A 22,243-nucleotide genomic window follows, 5' to 3' on the forward strand; every position below is an offset into this window, starting at 1 on the left:
CTTGTCATATGGGCACTTTTTTTTCGACCCTTATGGCCGTAATGTTAGATTCTGACAGGATTTGCGTCATTGATCCATATCACTGCCTGTCTGATGTCAGCATGTAGATGTGCAGTTACTGAGATATAGTTAACCTAATGTGCTACAATAAATCCCAAGCTCCATTTCCTACTAGGATAACAAAGAATGATTCATCATTGTTCACATTAGACTGATACTAAAAATAGCAGTGTTCACAAGCTGTTGTATGTGTGCACGTTAATATCACAGTCTTCGTAGCTTTCTAAAAAGCACTAAAAATACTTTTGTTTAGAAACAGGTGCTTGGTGAACACATCTCCTACTTCAAGTTTTTTACCTATATATAGTTCAATTTAACCATAATAAAAAGTCATGCTTCAAATTTTCTTAGTGTGCTTATCAATGATATATCTAAATCCTTAGCAAATATAATTATAGAAATTTTCAATTACCTGTACACAGATAAATGAAATTGCCCATAATTCTGAATCATGCTTAGGCCCCACATCATCTAAGCAGTGAATAATGACCATGATTTTTTATCTTCTGTAATTTCCTGCCTGATTCTATCCTCAAATTATAATCACCAATTAGTTAAATTCCTAGACTTAAAGCAAGTACTAATTGCCTACCTCATGTGAATAAATGTTGCCAGGTATTGTGTAGCCTTAACAAATAAGCATTTCCTATTAATAGGATATCCTTATATCCCACTTTATCTAGAACAATCGTAGTTTATCCTGTCATCTTGATATGTAACCAGCTAACATTTGTCCTAGACCAGTGGCTGGCAAATTCATTAGTCAACAGAGCCAAATATCAATAGTACAACGATTGAAATTTCTTTGGAGAGCTGAAAACCGACTTCTGCGCATGGGCCACGAAGTTTCAATCGCACTGTACAATGCACGCCCGCACGTGGTATTTTGTGGAAGAGCCACACTCAAGGAGCCAAAGAGCCGCATGTGGCTTGTGAGCCGCGGTTTGCCGACCACTGTCCTAGAGTATTCATTTTTAAACATAATATAATTAATAGTTACATTAAAATAAGCTGTGATACATCTTGTCAACCATAATATTATGTTTCCAGATTCTGGCATGATCTCAGAATTCTAAGTAAGCAAGTTATTCATCTCTTGTTTTTATGTTAACCTGTGATTAAATCCTAAAGGCAACCAGAATAAACCATTTCTCTTTTCCTGACCCTTGCCTGAAGCAAGTCAAGGAGAACAGTTAAGGGACTTTTTAGCAAAGAAAAGTACTCTTACATATAGAGAGCTAAGGACTGCTAACTCCTTCCAGTCTTCTGGAGGTGGTAGTGGCAGAAGTCATATGTGATGTTGCTGGCCACTTGATGTCATCAGGCCACTAGTTGGAGGGATCAATGGGAAGCATTTAGGTTAGATGAATGTTAAATATATACAGTAAGTAAAATCTAAATATTCCTGCAACAGAATATATAAAAAAATAGTCTGAGTGGTTTTGTCATTTATTATGTAAATCTATAACTATTTGTTATTGCAGTGCTTTTTTGTTTTTCAATAAACCCTTTCAGCAACATTGAGCTAAAAAATCTAAATTTTGTGACATATTTAAAAGAATCATAAAATTCAATGAGGTTTTTTTTTTATAAAAATATTTGAAGGTATATCAGTGAAAATAATTTGGACTGAATATGTCACATTTTAATAAGATTTTAAAAAATAGATATCCTTCACTTAGCAGAATTTGCTTCCAGCTTACCAGAGAGTACCTCAGAATCACAGTATTTTTAATATAACTGTTATAGTCCTAAATTAAAACATTATAGAAAAGATTTAATTGAAGGTATTCTCATTCTCAAAATAATTAACCATAAAATATAACAGTTGCAGGCAATTTTATGAAAAAAATTAAAAATAGACTGTATTGAAAAGAGAAAATTTTCAGTTAAATACCAGTGATATGGAATTCTAGACAGTATAGCTAACAAACTAATTAAAATACATGGATATGTACTAATAATAATTGTTCTGCTTATACTATTTAATATTCAGATATTCAATATAAGGTAGTTGATAAAATGATCTTTAATGCACTCTGTGTTTTTAGTTTTTATTTATTTAATTCTTTATTGTTTAAAGTATTATATATAGTATTACATATGTCTCCTTTTTTCCCCATTGACCTCTCCCCAGCCACCCCCACCCTCCAACATATGCCCCTTCCCCCCGCCCCCCCCCCCAGTGTCTGTGTCCATTGGTTATGCTTATATGCATACATACAAGTCTTTGGTTGATCTCTTACCCCTGCCCCACCTCTAATGTGTTTTTAATAAAACATTTTACTTTTTAAATATTTTAATAGAACTCCTTTTCTTACCCCTCAATATAATAAAAATAGTCAATTAATTATGTTAACCCCTCCTACTGTTTTGAGACTAAAAATATCCTTTCTTTATACAATGATGTGATGTTATATAGGATAGATTTCCTTCTATCTGTCTTTAATTCTCCCTCCTTCATTTTTATATCATTTAATTTTTTAAAAAGCTGGTTACGTTAATAAGTCTCTATAAAATTTTATTGGCACATAAATCTAAATACTTGGGAAATAGTATATTAAAATATAGTTGTGTGTCTATATGGATTCCCAGCCACCCTCATTCCCCAGTCAATCCAACTAGTCTTATTGTAACCAAACAGAAAATGGAGGTTCAACTGCCTGCCACAACAAAAGTCAAATTCATGAGGCAGGTGCTGGTGCAGAAGGAAATAAGTTTTATTCAGGAGCCATATGACCTGGGAGAATGGCAGACTCCAGTCTCAAAGACCAATCTCTCTTCCTGCTCAAGCCCACCACTCTTACAGGGATGGTGGGGGAGCTTTTTTCCTATCCAGTTATCTTGCTAACTTTTAGTGCACTTGGGCTCTGTCCATTCAAATTTCTAGCTTTTGGCAAGCTCATTGTAAGAACCTCCCCTTGCCTTCATCTTGGCCAATGGGGGAGACTCCTTGGCACTCCGCCTGACTGTCTACAGTAACATTAGGATAATCCTCACAGTTGCATTTTTACTTTTTAAGGAACCTCCATATTGGCTTCACCAATCTGCATTCCCACCAACTATGAGAGTTCCCTTTTCTCCGTATCCTCACCAGCATTTGTTATTAGTTGACTTATTAATGATAGCCATTTTGATAGATGTGAGATGATATCTCATTATGGTTTTAATATTCATTTCTCTGATGATTAGTGATGTTGAGATGCCAAGTCATTGGGGCCATGCTCTATGGCAGTTTGAGACATACAGTTCTTGATCTGTAGAAGATAAGGGCTACCTTGACACTATGGCCCTTGGAGTCTTAATTTTAATCACATTTCAGCTCATACAAACAGGAGAGGTTATATGTCCCAACTCTAGAAAGGGCATAAGACCTCACTTCCTTATATTACTTTTCTATCTTAATTCACTTTTCTTCAAGTTGTCACCTATTTTGTTTGGGGGTTTTATTTTGGGAGGGGGCATAGCTTTTGTTTTTGATGTTGTGTGTATCTCTTAAATCTCCTAAAATTATCTTTTAGAACAAGTTTGGCTATTAAGTGATTCACTGACTTAATAGTTTTCCATAAGATATCCTCACTTAAGAAACTTGTAGAATCTTATCTTTGTAACAGTTAAGTGAGTTACATTTAGATACACTTAGCTTTGTTATCATTATATACTCAGCAGATATTTGGGTGTATTGTGTGGGGTCTTCCATTCAAATGTTCAGTGTTTTCTATTTGTGGTTTATCTTCAAGTGAACTTCGGTATTATTGTGCTGCAGTTTTCTCATTTTGTAATTGGTAATATATTCTGAACAACAGAGGTAGTATAGTATAATGAAGAGCATGGATTTCAGAGCTAGACCACCTAATTCTATTTTCAGCTTACTAGCTGTGACACTTTGCAAGTTACTTAATATCTTTGTATCTTAGTTTCCTCACCTATAAAATAGAAATGATAGTTGTTCTACTTCATAGGAATATTATACAGATTAAATAAGTTAATATCTGTAAAGCCCTTAGACCAGAGCCTGATACCCAGTAAGTGCTTCTAAATAATGTCACCCAAGTATAGTGCTAGTGATTGTGTTGACAAGCCTACCTGAAAATTAGTAGTTCAGAAATGTGTTAAAATGTTATTAAGAATTCCATACAATTGGTATGACATGTCATGGTATTAATTTAAGAAAGCCCTCTGCAAAATAGTTGATAGTGTTTTGAAAAAAAATCGGGCTCATATTAAGTTTTCTAAAATTGTCATTTTATCAGGTAAGAAAGGGAAAATGGAAACTATGCAGCCAGCACAGGTCCACAGTTCAGGCTCTTGAGGTTCAGGCAGTCTCAGGGAGTGTCGGAGATAGGTACATGGAGAAACTGCATTTTGTGGCTCTGGGAAAGGGGCCATTTTTCTCCCCTGTGCACCTGACCAATAACACTCCCCCCTTACAGGAGGTCCACTAGCCCCACCCTCCTCACTCCTTGTGTCCCCACCCTGCCAATCTTGCACCCTGCAGAGGAGTCTGCTGGCTGTAGTCAGCCTGGGCCCAATGCGCAGACATGCTTGGAAGGCAGATTCAGGAGTTGGTTGAACAGCTGGCAGGCAGAGGCAGATCTGGGGGTGTCTTGTGACTTTTGTTGACCTGCCCCTGGGCTTGGCATGGGTGGCAGCTGGCCTTGGTACACAGTTTGGCCCCTTCCATGTGGAACCTGGTTTAGAAGAGGCAACCACAAACTGTGAATCTCTTTGTAACTCGAAAAAGGTAGCCCAGGGCTGGTCACAGACAGCACATGACATTGACCTGTGCCAGAGATCCTCCTAGGAGTGCCCAGAATCAGCACTGTCCTGTGGAAACCTTCAGACCACATCAGAGCACGACCCAACTAGCTCTGCAAGTGGCACACCCAAAGGGAGATCTCAGCGGGCACCAGATCATGCTGGGGCAAATTTCACCTCATCAGGTCAGCTCCCACAGTACAACTTGTGCACTGTGGTCAGAGTCAGTCCTCACAGTCAGCCAGGCTGAAGGTCAACCCCACCCACTGACAGGCCAAAAGCATTCAAGACTCAACTACAACAGAAGGCTCACATAACCGACACATTGGACATTCCTGAAGCACCTCCACAATAATCATCAGACTGTGTCATTGAAACTCACAAGATACCTACTACATAAGGCAAACATACCAAGACTGGGTTCAGCAGATCTACTTAATATACAGAAACAAATACAGAGAGGTAGCTAAAATGGGGATACAAAAAAAAAAAAAAAAAAAAAGCATGCCCCAAATGAAAGAATCAGAGCAATTTGGAGAAAAGGAACTAAATAAAATAAAAGGCTAGCATTCAAAACAATGTACAGAGATTATGAAATGTTAAAGGAATTTCTTTAAGAATAAAGAAAAAGAAGACCAACATAATTATATCAGTTATTACTTTAAATGTAAATGGATTAAATGCTCCAATCAAAAGATGCAGGGTAGCTGAATGGCTATGAAAACAAGACCCATGTATATGTATGCTTTCTACAAGAAACCCACATCAAAACAAAAGACACAAAGATTGAAAGTAAAGGAATGGAAAATTATATTTTATGCAAATAGAGACCAAAAAAACTGGGGTACCAATACTTAAATCTAACAAAGTAGATATTAAAAACTATAATAAGAGAAAAAGAAGGACATTACATATGATAAAGGGATTAATCCAGCAAAGGATATAAGCCTTGTAAACATTTATGAACACAACATATTAGCCTCTTCTCTAACCACAATGGTATGAAACTAGTAACCAATTTCAAGAAAATTTTTTGAAAAACACAAACACATCAAGGCTAAATAACATTTTACTAAACATGAATGAGTTAACAATGAGATGAAGGAAGAAATCAAAAGTTACCTTGAGACAAATGAAAACTCAAAATCTCTGGGACACAGCAAAAGCAATCCTGAAAGGGAAATTCATAGTATTATAGGCCTACCTCAAGAAACAAGAAAAAGCTCAATCTAATTTTACACTTAAAGGAACTAGAAAAAGACCAACAAATAAAGCCCAAGGTGAATAGAAGGATGGAAATAATGATCAGTATGGAAATAAATGGAATAGAGTTAAAAAAAAAAACAACAATACAAAAGATCAAAGAAACCAATCAGAAATGAAAAGTAACAACTGATACCACAGAAATACAAGGGATTATAAGAAAAGACTATGAACAACTATGTGCCAACAGATTGGACAATCTGGAAGAATGGGAAAATTTTCTAAATATGTACAATCTTTCAAAATTGAGTCAAGAAGAAACAAAACCTGAACAAACTGGTTACAACCAATGAAATCAAATCAGTAATCAAAAACTCCAGCAAACGTTCTGGACTGGATGACTTCACAGGTGAATTTTACAGGATATTCAAAGAAGAACTAACGTCTACCCTTCTCAAACTATTCCAGAAATTCAAGAAAATGCTCATTGCTGTATAATGCATTCCTATAATTGTAATATTCTCAGTGTATCCTCTCGCTTTGTTTTATATGAAAATTTTTGACTTATGCACTTCCTTGAATTAACAAGTTCTTTAGAAAATATAAAATACATCTATCTTATACTTTTCCCATTATAACTGAAAGATCCTTGAAAGTATGGATCATGTCACTAATCTTCAGCATTAGAACTTGGTGGCAATTGCAACAATAGTAAAGGTATAGAACTAAGTCTCCTTAGAATGGTCCTGAAGACAGGTGAAAATATGAATGGGACCAAAATGACCAATAAAGCAAAGACCGATAGAAAAGAAAGTGGTGGAGGTAATAACAAGTGTAGATGTGGAGAGATAGCTTTGACCTAGTGAAGGAACAATAATTCTGAAAATAACATTGAAAGGGTCCAATTTTATGCTGAGATAGTGGATGAGGTCAGTTTGGGGAAGGTCTTGAAAGAGTAGTGAGGATCTCTGATAATCTCTCTAGAAAATAGGATCATTATTAATCATTGATAAATTCCTGAAAGAATTCCTGAGCAATACTGACTGCTGAGTTGAAGTTCTAGATAACTAAATTTATAAGCATGACAGTCTGAGTGCTGTTTTTTAAATATATTTTTATTGACTTCAGAGAGGAAGGGAGCAGGAGAGAGAGAAAGAAGCATCAATGATGGAGAGAATCATTGATTGGTTGCCTCCTGCATGCCCCCTACTGGGGTTCGAGCCCCAAACCCAGGCGTGTGCCTTTGACAAGAATCGAACCCAGGACTCTCTGGTCCACAGGCTGGCACCCTTTCCATTGAGCCAAACCAGCTAGGTCCTGAGTGTTATTTGATTTATACAGTTCAGGTCTAAGAGAAGGGAAGGTAATTATCTGATTGATTGAATTTAGGGATTTTTCAGGGGAGAGGATGGGAAAGAAAATCAGTCTATGAAGGCAGTGTTGAATCAAAAGAAAGGGGAAATCATTATGAGAAAAAACAAATGTAGAAGAGAACTGGAGAGATGAAAGATAGATATGGTGGCCAGAGACTAAAACATTAAACTTTTTAAAAATGTATCTTTATTGTTGAAAGTATTACAGATGTCCTTTTTTCCCCCATTGACCCCTTCCACTGCGCACCCACCTCTCCCAGGCCTTCATTCTGCACTATTGTCTGTGTCCATGGGCTTTGCATATAAGTACCCCAGTTAATCACTCTCTATCCACCCCTGCTTTCCTTCTGAGATTTGTCAGTCTGTCCCATACTTCTATGTTTCTGGATCTATTTTGTTCATCAGTTTATTTTGTTCATGAAACTTTAAGATTTCTAACATGAGAGTGGAATTCTAAGTGAAAGTTTCAGGATGTGTCTTTGAACATGGGTTACTAAAAACAGAATGAAAGAGAAGAGTTCAAGAAAGTTTGAGGCTAGGTTTTTGAGAACTGTGAAATAGTGCCAAAGTTCTCAGTGAGGACTGAGCATGACATCAGTTAGATGGAGTAGAAGGTAACATACTCATACGGTATAACCTCAAGGAAAAAGAAACTTTAGCATGAAATGGGAACAACAGTGGTAATGGGGAAGCAGCCTTGGGGTATCTGGAGACTGCCTCAGAAGAGAAAGGGAGGTCTCTGCTCCCAGGGCTGCTAGAAAAACTGTCCTAGAGAAGAGCCATGTTTCCTTTAAGGGGAGTACATGAACAGGTGTTCTGTGAAAATATTGAGAACATAAGGGAATTTATAGTGGGGGAAAGGTTCTACTGAGCACAATTGAAAAGGTAACCAGTGGGTGACAGGGGGCAAAAGGGAGAAATGGGGACATCTGTCATACTGTCAACAATAAAAATTAAATGTTTTTTAAAAAGAAAGAAATGGAAACACAGCTGTGTGAGAACACAGCCAAAATGAGGAAGTGGGCTTGCAGGGGCTTGCTTTTTGTTTAGGGACTGAAGATCAGAGGCATGGTTGGAATTACTGAGGCTGAGTCCAATATTTCAGGCCAGCCTTGCCTTTTAGTGGGAACTCAGAAGTCAACAATTATCCTTCCCCGTGTGTGAGAATGGTCTTTTAAGGTCTTATCTCCTCTGGAGTGTCATGTATTTATTGACATCAAGTTATCCCTTGCCAGTTCTTGTTCACTTATTTTGGTCACTGGCCTTTTGAACATGGTTAACTGTTTAATATAGCCTTATATACTGGATTTTCTTCATTGTGTGCCCTTAGCATATTACCTAACTGCATTTAGTTTCTTTGCCTGCCTGATGCCTACTTTACTTATTGTGAGGATTACGTGGGTTAACACATGTAAAACACTCCTGGTGATGCCTGGTATATATTCTGCATTATATAACTTTTATTTGGGGGTGGGGGGACGGGGAATAGTGATCATACTTTTACGTATATTAACTATCATTTATTGAGCAGTGCCAACCATACTTAGTACTTTAAATTTATCAAATATGATTCTTACAATACTATGAGGTTATTTTAACCTTTTTGCAGTAGGAAGCATATTAGAAGAATAAATTGCCTTGCTAATAAATATGGAAGCTGTTATTAAAACTTATCTTTTTATACCAAAATTCATTTTCTTTCCACTCTACAGCTTGTTACAAATCGTAATAATTATTGTTACCTGTATATTTGTGTTAGCTATTAATACATTTCTTTAACTAACATATCACCATAAAGTGATGAAAAGGCCTCCAAAAGTTTTTACAGGCTTCTTCCCCTCTCTTGTAATCTTTGGTCTCCTTCCTGGTCTCTAACTGTGCCTGGATAAAGTGCTCTAAGCCTAAACCCATGATCTATCTTTGCAGATTTCACAGATATGAGTAAAAATGCCATCCACCAAATACCCATATTAAAATCCAGGGTAAATCTTAAATTTTAAAGAAAGAGAGGAAAAGAAAAGAAAACCAGCAATAAAAGTAGTAGCCGTTATTATTAGCTTCAGGGGTAAATACCAGCCTGAAACATAAATCCCACCTTTGGGGACTACATTGATCAAGCTTATGTTCTTAGTCAATTCATTATGGGCATTTTTAAGGGCCGAGTATGGAGTGTGGATCAAGTTACACAAAGATATTCCACAGTGAATCTTCTAAATTAATGTTATAGTATCCTAAACTTTCTAAAGGAAAAGCGCAGGCTGGATAATAAAATTTGAATTAGAAGATTGTGCCTGGGATATTGGCGGAGTAGCACGTAAACAAAGAGAATCGTTTTACATCAAATATTTTAGTACGTGTATTTTAATGAGTGTTTGAGTTGGCTCATAAGGGAGTCTGAAAGATGGTCAAATTCAAGGCAGCGATAGGAGAAATCATTTAATCATTTACTATATCCGAAACGCTGCCTACTGGAACGGTTGCTTTTCCTTCTTTCCTTTCCGCGGTTAACTGCAGGTCACGTGATAGCGTCACGTGACTCGGTCAAAGGCTCTTCCTCAGCTTTGGTGGGGGGGGGAAAGCGAACCGTTCTCCAATTAAAACTGTTAACGTGTACTACGCTGTTTCCTTGTTGGATTTTCTTGTTCCCTGCTGCTACTGTAAAAACAAAATGAGTGGTAAGATTTGCTGACTGTTTTCGAACATTCTGTTTTTATTTTAAAGCATAGGAAGTGCTGTATTAAGCTAAAGTGTGTGTGTGTGTGTGTGTGTGTGTGTGTGTGTGTGTGTGTGTGTGTGTGTGTGTTTCAGTAGCTGCCAAACCTATCGCTATAAAAATATTTTAAATTGTTGCCACGTAGTTATAAAAGATAAGACTCTAGAGTTGGGCTGATTTTATATTCCACAGAATATTTCTTTCCAGCGTTTTTATCTCAGTAGGTTTTTCGTTTTTACAACTGAAATCTGAACATTGGCATCAGATTATTTGGAAGCCATTGTGAAAGCTTGCTTATAAAGAGAATGTGTAACACATCAGCAGCTCGTTTCATTTTAAAAATTTAAACTCAGAAATATTTGTACATTCTTTTAAAAGAACTCAAATGTGAACGTATGCTAATAAAATAGAATTTTACTTATACTAGATGATATATCACCTTTAATAAGTCAATGATGGCACTTTTAAGGAATTGAGGTGAGGGGGCTCTCAAATTTCTTAAGACGATAGGTGAATAAAAATGTTTCTTCTGCAAGATTTTGAATTAAGAAATATGCCCTTAAAAATAATCAATAGCTCTATGACTTGGGACAGATTTTGCTAAAATCATGTAGATCATTCAGAAGCTGCTGGGTGTATCTACGGGTTATTCAGATATAGCTACTCATGCAGATATGCATTTAATGGTACAATCTGTAACACTTTTAGCTTTCTTCATTGGAATAAAATTCCCCTCACTGCTTTTAATTAGAGTTTGTAGTTAATCTTTTAGTACTTCCTACATTAAAAAGTATTATTGTACTAAGGAGGTAATCAAACATTTGTATCAAGTATGTAAGGTTTTAGGACTTTGCTACTATAGTCAGGAATAGCAACAGAAATGTAAATATTGTAGTTCGAAACATCAGTACTTGTATTTACACAATGGTAGTTTTATGTAAAGTTCAGTGTTACTTCACACCAGTATTTTAGATATAAATGTAGTACCCCTGAATTGCCTCTTTAAAAGCTAATCATGCACCATTTCTACTCAGGATAAGGAAATTTACTTGCTAGAGTGAAATTATTACTTCCTAGGGAAATTAGTTAATCATTATTCCAGGACTGCAATTAATAATATATTTACTACTGGTTTATTTTGGGTTGGGTTTGTTTTATTCTGTTTTCAGTATCACACTTAAATATAATTAAAGGCTAAAGTAGAATTTCATATTACTAAATTACAAACTATTTGACAGCTTTCAAAGTATAATATTGTTTGAATTATAACCACATAGTATTTACATATTGATGTTTTTAGCTAGAGAAGGGCAACCCAAAGTAGTTATGTAGTTTTACAGGTTTAAATTTAATCAGAAGTAACTTTTTTACTCTTATACTAAGAAGAAAAAAAAAAAACAGTATACTGATGACTTGATACAAGGATTAAATTTGACAACATGTGAAAGGAATCACAATCCATGGCATATATACAGTAGTAGAAACTCAATAAATGTTAAATTCCTTTATTAAGATTTCAAACAAAATTTTCAAGGAATTCTCTTTCTCGTTCCCAGCTAAATTTCACATATAATTAATAATATCTGTCTAAGCCAACTCTCAGGATTCAGAAGTAAACCAGCATTAGTTTAAAACTGTTCTCATTTTCTTTTGAGTCCAGCATATAGAAGTTAATAGGTGAGTTTTAGATGAAGCCTTTCTTGCCTAGAGTTATAAAGCATCTCACAAATTTTGTTTAGTAAATAAGTAATGTCTTAAATTTCAGAAAAATTTGTTTTTCCTTTCTTTTTCAAGAATATAAAGATAATGAGGCCTTAACTTTTCTGAGAAGCATTAGAAGCATCATAGCATGCTTAAGTCTCAAATTACATTAGTTACCAGTAATGCATAATATTTTATTTTAGTATTTCCTGAATATGTAATTGAACTATATCCTTAGAAATGAAACGGCCTGGTTTTGTATGCTAATTTTACCACTTAGGTAAGCTTAACCTCTCTGCCTTAATTTCCACATCAGGAAAATGAGAGTAATAATATTTCCCTAATAGAATAAGTATGAAGAGAAAAAAAATACATAAAAGGCCTGGCACACAGTAAGTTAGTATTAGCTATATAAAATTAGATATTGTAAGATAATATTCTGAACAACTTCATGTATTTAGTGGACTAGTTTTGAATGGAAAGAGTATTTTATTGAAAAGTTATTTTTATAATCATCTATTACATAGCATAATTTGGTAGTCTGCCCCCCCCCCCATGCATACACATGCACTCCATACTTCCTCTTAACTACTTGAGTGTTTTCCCTACTCTCTTCCTTCCCTACCCCTTCTCTTCCCTTTCTCCTATTCCTTTTCTTTACTCTCCCCTTCTCTCCTTCCCTTCCAGCCTCTCTGCATTCTCTTCCTGTCCTCTCCTTTACCCTCCCTATTCTCTTGTTGTTTCTCCTCCTTTGCCCCTCCCTTCCTCTCTCCCTTTTTGCCTTTATCTTGTCCCCTGCCCTCCCTTCTCACCTCTCCCCTCTTTTTCCTTTCCACTGTTTAGTATTTCCTTTCCTGGATCCCCTTTTTTCCTACATTCTCCTTTCAGTTTCTTTCCCTATCTCCCATCTCCCTTTTCCTACTCGCACTACCACTTTGTTGTTTGATCCTTACCCCTTCTCCTTCCTTAGAAAAAGGAATGTAGCTATCTATGGAATTGCTGGCAACCTTCATGCTCTTTATTTTGTTTTTCTGAGTTATGTATAATGTTACCCGTGAAATTTGTTTCTTTTCTGCCCTATAATTAAGTTTTTCCTCTTTTATTTCTTTTATAACTGAGATCCATTATATGTACTGCAGGTTGAAATTCTACATATAAAAGGAACTATTTCCCCATTACGTTCTTCATCAGACTCTTGGGTACCTCTCTTTCCTTAGAAATGAGTAAGGCTCTTTGAGAAAGTTTCATTTCAAGTTATTAAAACCATTGGGTGACGGGACAATGCAGTCTAAAGTTACCAGGAAAAGGGGATCTGAAGGTGAGATTTTCTTTTTAAGTTAAATAAACCCAGTAACATTTTAGTTCCTAGAAAGAATAAAACACACCTTCCAAAGTGCCTATTTTATCTCAGAAAGGTTAAGAGAAAAGGTAAACAAGATATAATATTTATAAAAGTTGTTTGGAAAAGATAACACTATAAAAATGAAAGGAAACATAGAATAAAACAAGCTGAATTTTCTTTTTTTGTCTTTTTTTTTTTAAGAACTTCTCAGTGTAAGAAACAAAAACCTTTTTCTGTGACTAAAAATACATGTATTGTGTTTTTATTTGTTCTCAGGCCCCCACAGACATGGCTTACACATTACACAAGAGGCTTATTTAACCCTAACAAAGCAAGTTCCAAATTCCTAACTATTCTTCCTTTTATTGTTTTTTCTTCTTGAGTTATTCTTGATTTTTCCTATTGCTTTTCAGAATTTTGCCTTTTTTATCTTTCATTTATTTTATATGCAAATTTTGGTCTTATTTTCCTCTAGGTCAGTATTTCTAAATTTGCACAATAATGAGTCACCTGGGATATTTATAAAGTAAATATACTGATTCAAGACTCCCATTTACTATAAGCATACTAAATAAAAATCTCTAAGAGAGCCTGGAAATCTGTATTTTTAAAAGTTTCTCTGGTGACTATTATGATCACCAGACAAGTTTGAGAAACACAGCTGCAGGTAAAGCACTCAGTGCACTTTATAAGATAAAGTTTCATATTTTATAACACATGAATCATCTGAGTTTCTTTTTATAGTTATATAGTCCCTATTAGTTTGAGTGTTTAGTTTAGATGAAATATTCAGGTGTAATTCAAATTGTTTTCAACTTTAGCTTGCTAAGTAATCCTGGATTAATACATCATTTCTGTGGCCCATTCAGGTCCTGCTCAGGTTCCAATGATGTCTCCAAATGGTTCTGTGCCTCCTATTTACGTGCCTCCTGGGTATGCCCCACAGGTATGTTTTTATGTTATTTTTCTTTTAATACCTATATAATAGAGATCATAATGTTACTTTAATTTCCCAGTACAGCGTATCTTTTGTAAATTTGTTTCAAGTACTTTAGTACATTTGGTGTATTTGGAAAGGAGAAAAAAATTAAATTGGTAGCACTCATCATTTAGTTTTTCTTTGGGTATTGAATTATAATAGAGAATAAATTCTAGAGTTTTGTTCCCTGAATATGTGAATAATGTAAGTACTATAAAGGTTAAAAGGTACCTACACTAACATTTTTAAAATTAATTATTTGCTTAGAAGTAACCCAAGATATGCTTCCAACCTTATTCATACAGTGGCTCACAGATACCCGTAATAACTGTATGGCACATTATAGTAAATCGAAGAGAATTGAGGCCTGTAAACCTGCAACTCTAAGGACTAAGGGGATCAATATTATCACACACCTGTAAGGCTTCCCTGCACACCAGTTGGGAATTTCTCACTTAAAGAATAAAGTATAACTAACTAACTTACACAGTCAAACTGAATTAAACTATAATATACTGCAGGTGTTCGGTATATTCTGCTACTAAGATTCTGTGTAATTTGTACTCATTCCTAAAGTCTTTTTGGAAGTACAAAGTTTCTTTTCCTAGCAATGAATTTATATTTGATATTTTCTTCAGGCCCTCTTATTTACTTCCTAATCATGCCAGAATATTGGTTGGCTATTGTAGTGGATTCATTGCCCACTCTATGAAGCCCACCACTATATGAATGGCAGCAGAAAAAAAGACCATGCTTGTGGGGAGAATGGAAGCAGTATGAAAATTAGAGTCAGAAAAGCTAGATCCATATCTTATTTTAAAACCTGGCTAGCCGCATGGCCTTTGACATATCAATTTCCTTGAATCTCATTGTCTTCACTGTAAGGTGAGATGATAGCATATTTGAAAGTACTTTGTAAGCTTTTCAGAAAAATATTCTGCTATCTCTACTTTTGTTTAACACACTGACTCCTTAATTTATTGTAGTGTCCATTCTGCCTATTACCTAACTAAATCTGCTTTGCTATGTACCAACCCCAGAGGCATTTTTCGAGCTTGATCTTCTTTGACCTCTTTACATTTGACACCATTGATATGGGTGACTCCAGATTTCCTTGACATAATGCTATTCTGATTCTTTCTACTTCTCTGGTTGCTTCTTTGCAGACCTTTCTCCACTTATATAAGACCAGACCTGTTTCAACAAACGTATTGAATGATGCTGTGTGCCAAGTTCTGTATTGGGTACTAGTGACAGAAAGATGATTAAGACAAATTATTTTGGTATAATTATAAGGTATCCTGCTGTGTTCTCAGCTAACAGTACTTTTTGTTTTTATGGCAAAGTCTTGCCCTTCTCATTTATGACCTCCTAGAAGTAGCTTTCCTTCCTTGAACCTTTCCAGGTGCCTGTGCTTTTGGGTTCTCATGGCACATTGTGATCCCTCTTTCAGTGAATGAATCACACTGTTTAGTTAATAAATTATCTTTCCTAAGAAGATTATGAATTATTACAGTTCCCCTATTCAACAGTAAAATGTATTGAGGCTCACACATGCCAGGCACTCTGCTAGGTGCTTAGGATATATCCATGAATAAAAGAGGCGAAGACTTATGTCCCTCTGTAGTTTACATTCTTGTGAGGAGAAACAGCAACAAGCATAATAAATGGATAAATCATATAATGTATTACTTGATGAGTGATATGGGAAGGAAAAGAAAGAAATAGAATTGGTTACATTTTAAAAAATAGGGTGATCAGACTAGGTCTCATTGGAAAGGTGACATTTGAACCCAATCTTGAAGGGCAGATTTAAGATGGTCATGCATTTATTTGGGGGAAGAGGATTCTGGGAACAGGGACAGCAAGGAGACTACAGTGGCTAGACTGAGTACTCAAAGCAGAAAATGGTAAGTAATGAGGTCAGAGAGGTAACAGGACCAGATAAGCAATCTTACTCATCTTTATTTCCTCAGTGCCGACCACAGTGCTTGTTATATAGTAGAGGCTCAGTAAATACTTATAAATTAATCAAATAATCATCCAAGGTGTGAGGTTCTATATCTTTAGGCCAAGAGCCACTAAAATAATCTTCCCATATTACTTTGAACATTTCACTTGTTATCATAAAGAGCCTGTAGTTGGCTTGTTCACTCAAGGAAGTCTAGATTTCTTGACATAAAGCCTTACACAGTTCTGCCCTACCCTTCTCTTGATAGGTCTAATCACATCCCTTTTTGCAGCCAAATATGATTACTCACATACTCACTTGATGTTTTCCTTTCTCCATGGTTTTGTTAATGCTTTTACCTGGGGCATGTTATTCATTCCCTCATTTCTCTCTTGAAATTCTACCCATCCTTGAAGACCTAGGTTATGTATTTACACACTTCTTGGTTATGTATTTACACACCACCTAGTATTATGATGTACATTTTTTTCCCTCTTACGGGATTTTAAGTTTCTTGAGGCTAAGAGGTGCCTTTTAATTATTTTTGTTCTGTGGTAACTAGAATATAGTAGTGTTTTATAAATATTTGTCAAATAAGTGAATGAGCTTTTAACAGTAATCTTACTAGAAGGATTATGTGAGGCTAGTGGGCTACTACTATCAGTCTTAATTTAAGATCATCTCTAGGAAGTGTATCATTTTTCATTACACAGGGTAATCCAAAGACAAAAATCTAGTCTTATAATGATTGAAATAATATAAGTATCCATCCACTATGTAAGAATGGATTCTAGCTAGCATTTTGACATCACTGTGAAAATGCAATTTCTTTTTTTTTTTTTTTAATATATTTTATTGATTTTTTACAGAGAGGAAGGAAGAGGGATAGAGAGCTAGAAACATCGATGAGAGAGAAACATCGATCAGCTGCCTCCTGCACACCTCCTACTGGGGATGTGCCTGCAACCAAGTTACATGCCTTTGACCGGAATCGAACCTGGGACCTTTCAGTCCGCAGGCTGACGCTCTATCCACCGAGCCAAACCGGTTTTGGCTCAATTTCTGATTTTAGAAAATACTTATTAGTTCTAGCACAGCTAAGCACTTGATAATTATCCAAGTCTTGACATATAAGCAAACATAGTTATATAGCAAATTTAGAAGCTAGGAATTGAACCAAATGTTAAGACACATAGGTGGCTATAATAAAGTTTAGGTTGTATATGGCTCAGCAGGAGCCACATAGCACATATACTAAGCCTATAAATAGCTATCTGTAGTCTACTTTCAGACTTTAGCACTGATTTCTCCTCATGGCATCAGGTTTAATCACCTTCATCCCTTGCCTTATGTGTTGTTGTTAACTCAAGGAAGGTCAAATAATGTTTTTGCTGTATCATCATGTGATTTCGTTTATACTAATGGGATTCAGCAAATATATGTATCCTAAAACGTTCGGTCAGAACTTTTTAGGATACAGGGCTGCAAAAATAAAAATCCAGTGGCTGGCCGGTGTGGTTCAGTGGTTGAGTGTCGACCCATGAACCAGGAGGTCACAGTTCGATTCCCCTTCAGGCACATGCCCGGGTTGTGGGTTTGATCTCCAGTAGGGGGTGTGGCAGAAGGAACCAAACAATGATTCTCTCTCATTGATATTTCGATCTCTCTCTCCCTCTCCCTTCCTCTCTGAAATCAATAGAAACATATAAAATAAAAATCCAGTGTTGGGACTTTTTAGCTCTATCACTGAGGAAATAATGTGGCATACATACACCTAAGAGTATATTAAGTATATTAGAGAAGAAAAACGAAAAGTCCCAAAGATAAATCAATCTTAATTTAAGATTAAGAGCAAAATTTAATCAAAGTACTTAATAGAAGAAACTTATGAAGAAATCATGGTTTACCTAGGACATAAAACCTTCAAATTTGTGATATTTGTCCTAATGCCATGTCCCTATTAAGTTGAGAACCACTTCAGAAATGAACTCATTATTAACTCTTGCATATATTTTAACTTCATTAACATTGGAAGTCAAGGTGTCATACATTGGGTAGCTTTGGGAGTAGATGGTTTTATATTTCTCATTTGCAGAATTTGCACAACCGAGACCTGCTATTAAAATTACCAGTTGTATTAGACAGCCTTTATATTCTTATTCAGGAGTTCTACATTATTGTTTATTTTATAATCTTTGCAACTTACTCCTATGATACTGTAGCATTCTACTCAACAATAATGGGAATAGTGAGACTTAGTTTTTTAGTAATACACATAATTTTTATTATCAAATCAGAAAAATGGATCACCATTTTTAAAAAATTATTATTTAAAAAAAATTTTGTTTACCATACCACTACTGTTCAATATAATAGGGAGATCTAAAGCTAATTAAAATGATATGCATAAAGCAAAATGAAATTGTTCGCCAGCAGCTTAAATATAAAGGAATATTAATTTTGCAAATAAGGCAATTAAAATATTTTGTGATAAATAACAAATACAATTGTACATCTTAAACTACTTTTCTGATTGTTATGTAGAAAAACTTGGGAAATATATAAAAAGGTAGATGAAAAAATTACATTGAATATTGTAATCCAGAGATACTTTCTGTAAACACTTAGTATATTTTTCTTTAGCCCTTTTTCTAATTGCAAACATAATTTTAGACGTGACCTTAATGAGCTTTATTATTGTAGTTTAACAAATAAGAAAGGAAAGTTTGTGAGAGTTTGACATACTGCATAGAGGCAGAAATGTGTGCCAACAGAATGAACTAAGATATTAAATGGGGAAACAAAAACTGTAAAACTCAAACACAAAGCAGTTAGTAACAGAAAGCAAAAGGTGACAGGAGTCAAAGGAACTTAACTTACTGGCAAATAATACTAACTTACAATCACTAAAAGCATAACTTTTTATTCAACACTTGGTGTTTTGGGGATGAATATAGACAGCCTGAATGGGACTCCTGAAAGGTAACATCCAAAGTTCTCTCTTGCCTTTCTTGTAATGGCTCCCCTGTTTTTTATGGACTGTGGGTAGTTATGGTATTAAAGGGTACTCAACAGGGAGGGGTAGATCTCATAATGCAGGGAAAGGGCCTGTATCAAATCAGGGGAAGTTTCAGATTATGATTTTGAGCTGCATTTGACCTTCATGTTAGCATGCATCAATGGAGGTCAGTAAATTTTCGAAAGATTCTCCAAACCAGTCTGAGCTCAGTCTTCTCTGTCTTTCCTGTAGAAATCAGCCAAAAAAGATGGGTAAGATAAGAAATTGGAAGATAGGGGGACATAGAGGTTTAAGTAGGATGAAGAGTTATAGTTAAAGCTAGGAAGTATGTAGTCTTGCGTGTGTGTGTGTGTGTGTGTAGATATGTAAAATAAATATCTGTTGAATGAATGGTCAGAAATACCTATATTGTTGAATAGTTTGAAGTAGGAATAGTTTGGGTTCAGGGTAAGGCCATAGAGTAGAAGGGAAGCAAAATTTTTGAGAATTGAAATCACGGAACCCTGTTAGCTTCGTGTTCTTTTTTTTTTTTTTTTTTTTCTTCCACATTTTTATTGATTTCAGAGAGGAAGGGAGAGGGAAAGAGAGATAGAAACATCAGTGATGAGAGAGAATCATTTATCGGCTGCCTCCTGCACGCCCCCCACTAGGGATCGAGCCCGCAACCGAGGCATGTGCCCTTGACTGGAATCAAACCTGGGACCCTTCATTCTGTAGGCCCAACATTCTACCCACTGAGCCAAATCAGCTAGGGCTTGGTGTTCTTATAAGGGGGAAAGAAAAGTAGCATTCTAGTAAAACTAATAGAAGACATTTGTTTCTTTTCATTATCATTCACTCAACAAAAAAACTTCTGAGCAAGTGCTGAGTGTACTACACCAAGAAAAAATGATAAATAAAATAAATTTGTCATGGACTGTATAGTATGGTGAAGAAGACACATACATAGTATAAAATATCAGTAAACACAACCACCTTTCTCTGCAGCCCCTCTCAGTTATGTCTGTGTTCAAGGAAAGAAAACAGGGCTTTGCCTAATTAGAAATTACGTGGCATATGTGTGTGGTTAGATGGTCAGACTAGGCTATGATATCAACATTTGATTTATATTTCATTGTCTTTGTTTTAATTTTTATTTACGTAAACTAATTTGGATTATATTTTATCTTTTTTTTCCTTTTTACAACTTGTTGATTTTATTTTAATCATCAGTGTACCCTGTTAATATAAAATTAATTGTCTACATGGTTGGCCATTTCTCAGCAGCTGGAGGACTTAGCAGATAGTTTTGAGGTCTCCACACTCACTTAGTCCTCATCTTGCCCCTGTTTTTCCCTCAACATCTTAGCTTTTTATTATTTTTATTTTTTTATTTTATTTTATTTTTTTTTTACTTTATTGATATTTTACAGAGAGGAAGGGAGAGGGATAGAGAGCTAGAAACATCAATGAGAGAGAAACATCGATCAGCTGCCTCCTGCACACCTCCCACTGGGGATGTGCCCGCAACCAAGGTACATGCCCTTGACCGGAATCGAACCCGGGACCCCTTCAGTCCGCAGGCCGACGCTCTATCCACTGAGCCAAACCGGTTTCGGCTTATTATTTTTAATTGTGGTAAAATACATATAACAAAAAATTTACCATAACCATTTTAAATATATAGTTCAGTGGCATTAAGTACATTCACACTGTTGTACTTTCACTTCCATCTTTTCATCTTGCAAAGCTGAAACTATACCTATTAAACAATAACTCCTGCCCTGGCTGGTGTTTCTCAATGGTTAGAGTGTCGGCCCATGCACCGAAGTGTCGCAGTTTCGAATCCCAATCAAGGGCACGTACCTGGGTTGCAGATTTGATCCCTGGGCCTAGTTGATGTCTCTATCACATCGATGTTTCTATCTCTCTCTCCCCTTCCCTTCTTCCTTTCTACACTCTCTAAAAAAAAAAAAAAAAAAAAAAAAAAAATCAATGGGAAAAAATATCCTTGGGTGAGGATTAACAACAAATAATAATAACTCCCCATTCTCCCTTCCCCCAGCTTGTCTTTGTATTTTAAATGTTCTTTTTCAGCAGAAAAAAAAAATGGTTTTAATTTCATAAGCAGTTTAGCCATTTTTTTCACCAGTGAGAACTCATCTGTGTTGTGAAATTTTGAAAAACAAAAACTAGAAGACCAAGTACTTGTGGATGCTATATACCCATAAAGTGGATAAGAGCATTGAAGCCAAATTGCCTCACTTCAAATACTGTGTAACCTTAGCAAGTTATTTAACATTTCTGTGCCTCAGTTAGCCCATCTAAAAAATAGAAATGATAATAGTACCTCTTAGTAGCATTGTTATGAGGGTTAAGTAGTTAATACATGTCCCTTGAAGAACTTAGAGTTAAGTTATAGAGTAAGACATATGCATTGGGAAAATTAACGAATACTACAGTGTCGTACCTAACAAGCGATACAAAACAAATGCAATAGAAATGATAGGAGAGAGACATCAGTTAGATTGTGCTGCCCAAGAAAGGGTTCATGGAGAGCAATCTAAAGAAACCATCCACAGTCTCCTAGCTCCACATCTCGATGAGCATCTAGAATTACGTGCTTTACCTTATCATCTCCAGCCACACACTCTTAGGCTCAATGCCCCTACTGGGGTCCTGGATCCTGTCCCCTTTTGTCTGTTCAAGGACATTTCTCTAGCATTTTTAGCATTTTTCTTTTCTCTTTTCTACATCATCAGTTTCTTCCTTTCTGATGGATCATTTTTATTAGTATGTCAGCATGTTGTAATTGCTCTCAATAAAAAAAACCAAATTTTAAAGTTTCTTGACTGCACTACTATCAGCCACCAGCCAATTTCCATATTTCCCTCTGCAGAAAAACTTTCCAAAATTGTGCTATTAGTTCTTTAATTCTCCTCCCCATTTTCTCTCTTAAACCCACTCCAGTCAGGCTTTGCCCCTATGATTACACCAAGACTGCTCTCTCATTAAGGTCCCAATGACTTCCACATTGCTAAATCCAATGACCAGTTCTTAGTCTTCATCTTGACCTGTCAGCAGCATTTGACAAAATTGATCTTTTATCCTTGATACATATCATCAAACTCCATACTCTCTTAGTTTTCTTTCCACCTCACTTGA

General features: G+C 35.7%; 1 protein-coding gene across 2 annotated transcripts in view; it reads left to right on the forward strand.

The window, feature by feature from the left end:
* The window catches only part of FNDC3A (fibronectin type III domain containing 3A), a 212,212-nt gene that overhangs the window by 119,984 nt on the left and 69,985 nt on the right, over nucleotides 1–22,243 (forward strand). Inside the window, exons 1-2 of one of the 2 annotated variants that reach the window (XM_080659489.1) lie at nucleotides 9,978–10,069; nucleotides 14,020–14,096. In XM_080659489.1, the coding sequence (XP_080515615.1) occupies nucleotides 10,063–10,069; nucleotides 14,020–14,096 (84 nt within the window). In that variant the 5' untranslated portion in view covers nucleotides 9,978–10,062. Of the gene's footprint in view, nucleotides 1–9,977; nucleotides 10,070–14,019; nucleotides 14,097–22,243 lie in introns of those variants that run through there. The other variant, XM_080659488.1, reaches the window with a different exon arrangement.

Source organism: Plecotus auritus, assembly GCF_963455305.1.
Source record: "Plecotus auritus genome assembly, chromosome: 3".
In the NCBI taxonomy this organism is placed as follows: Eukaryota; Metazoa; Chordata; class Mammalia; order Chiroptera; family Vespertilionidae; genus Plecotus; species Plecotus auritus.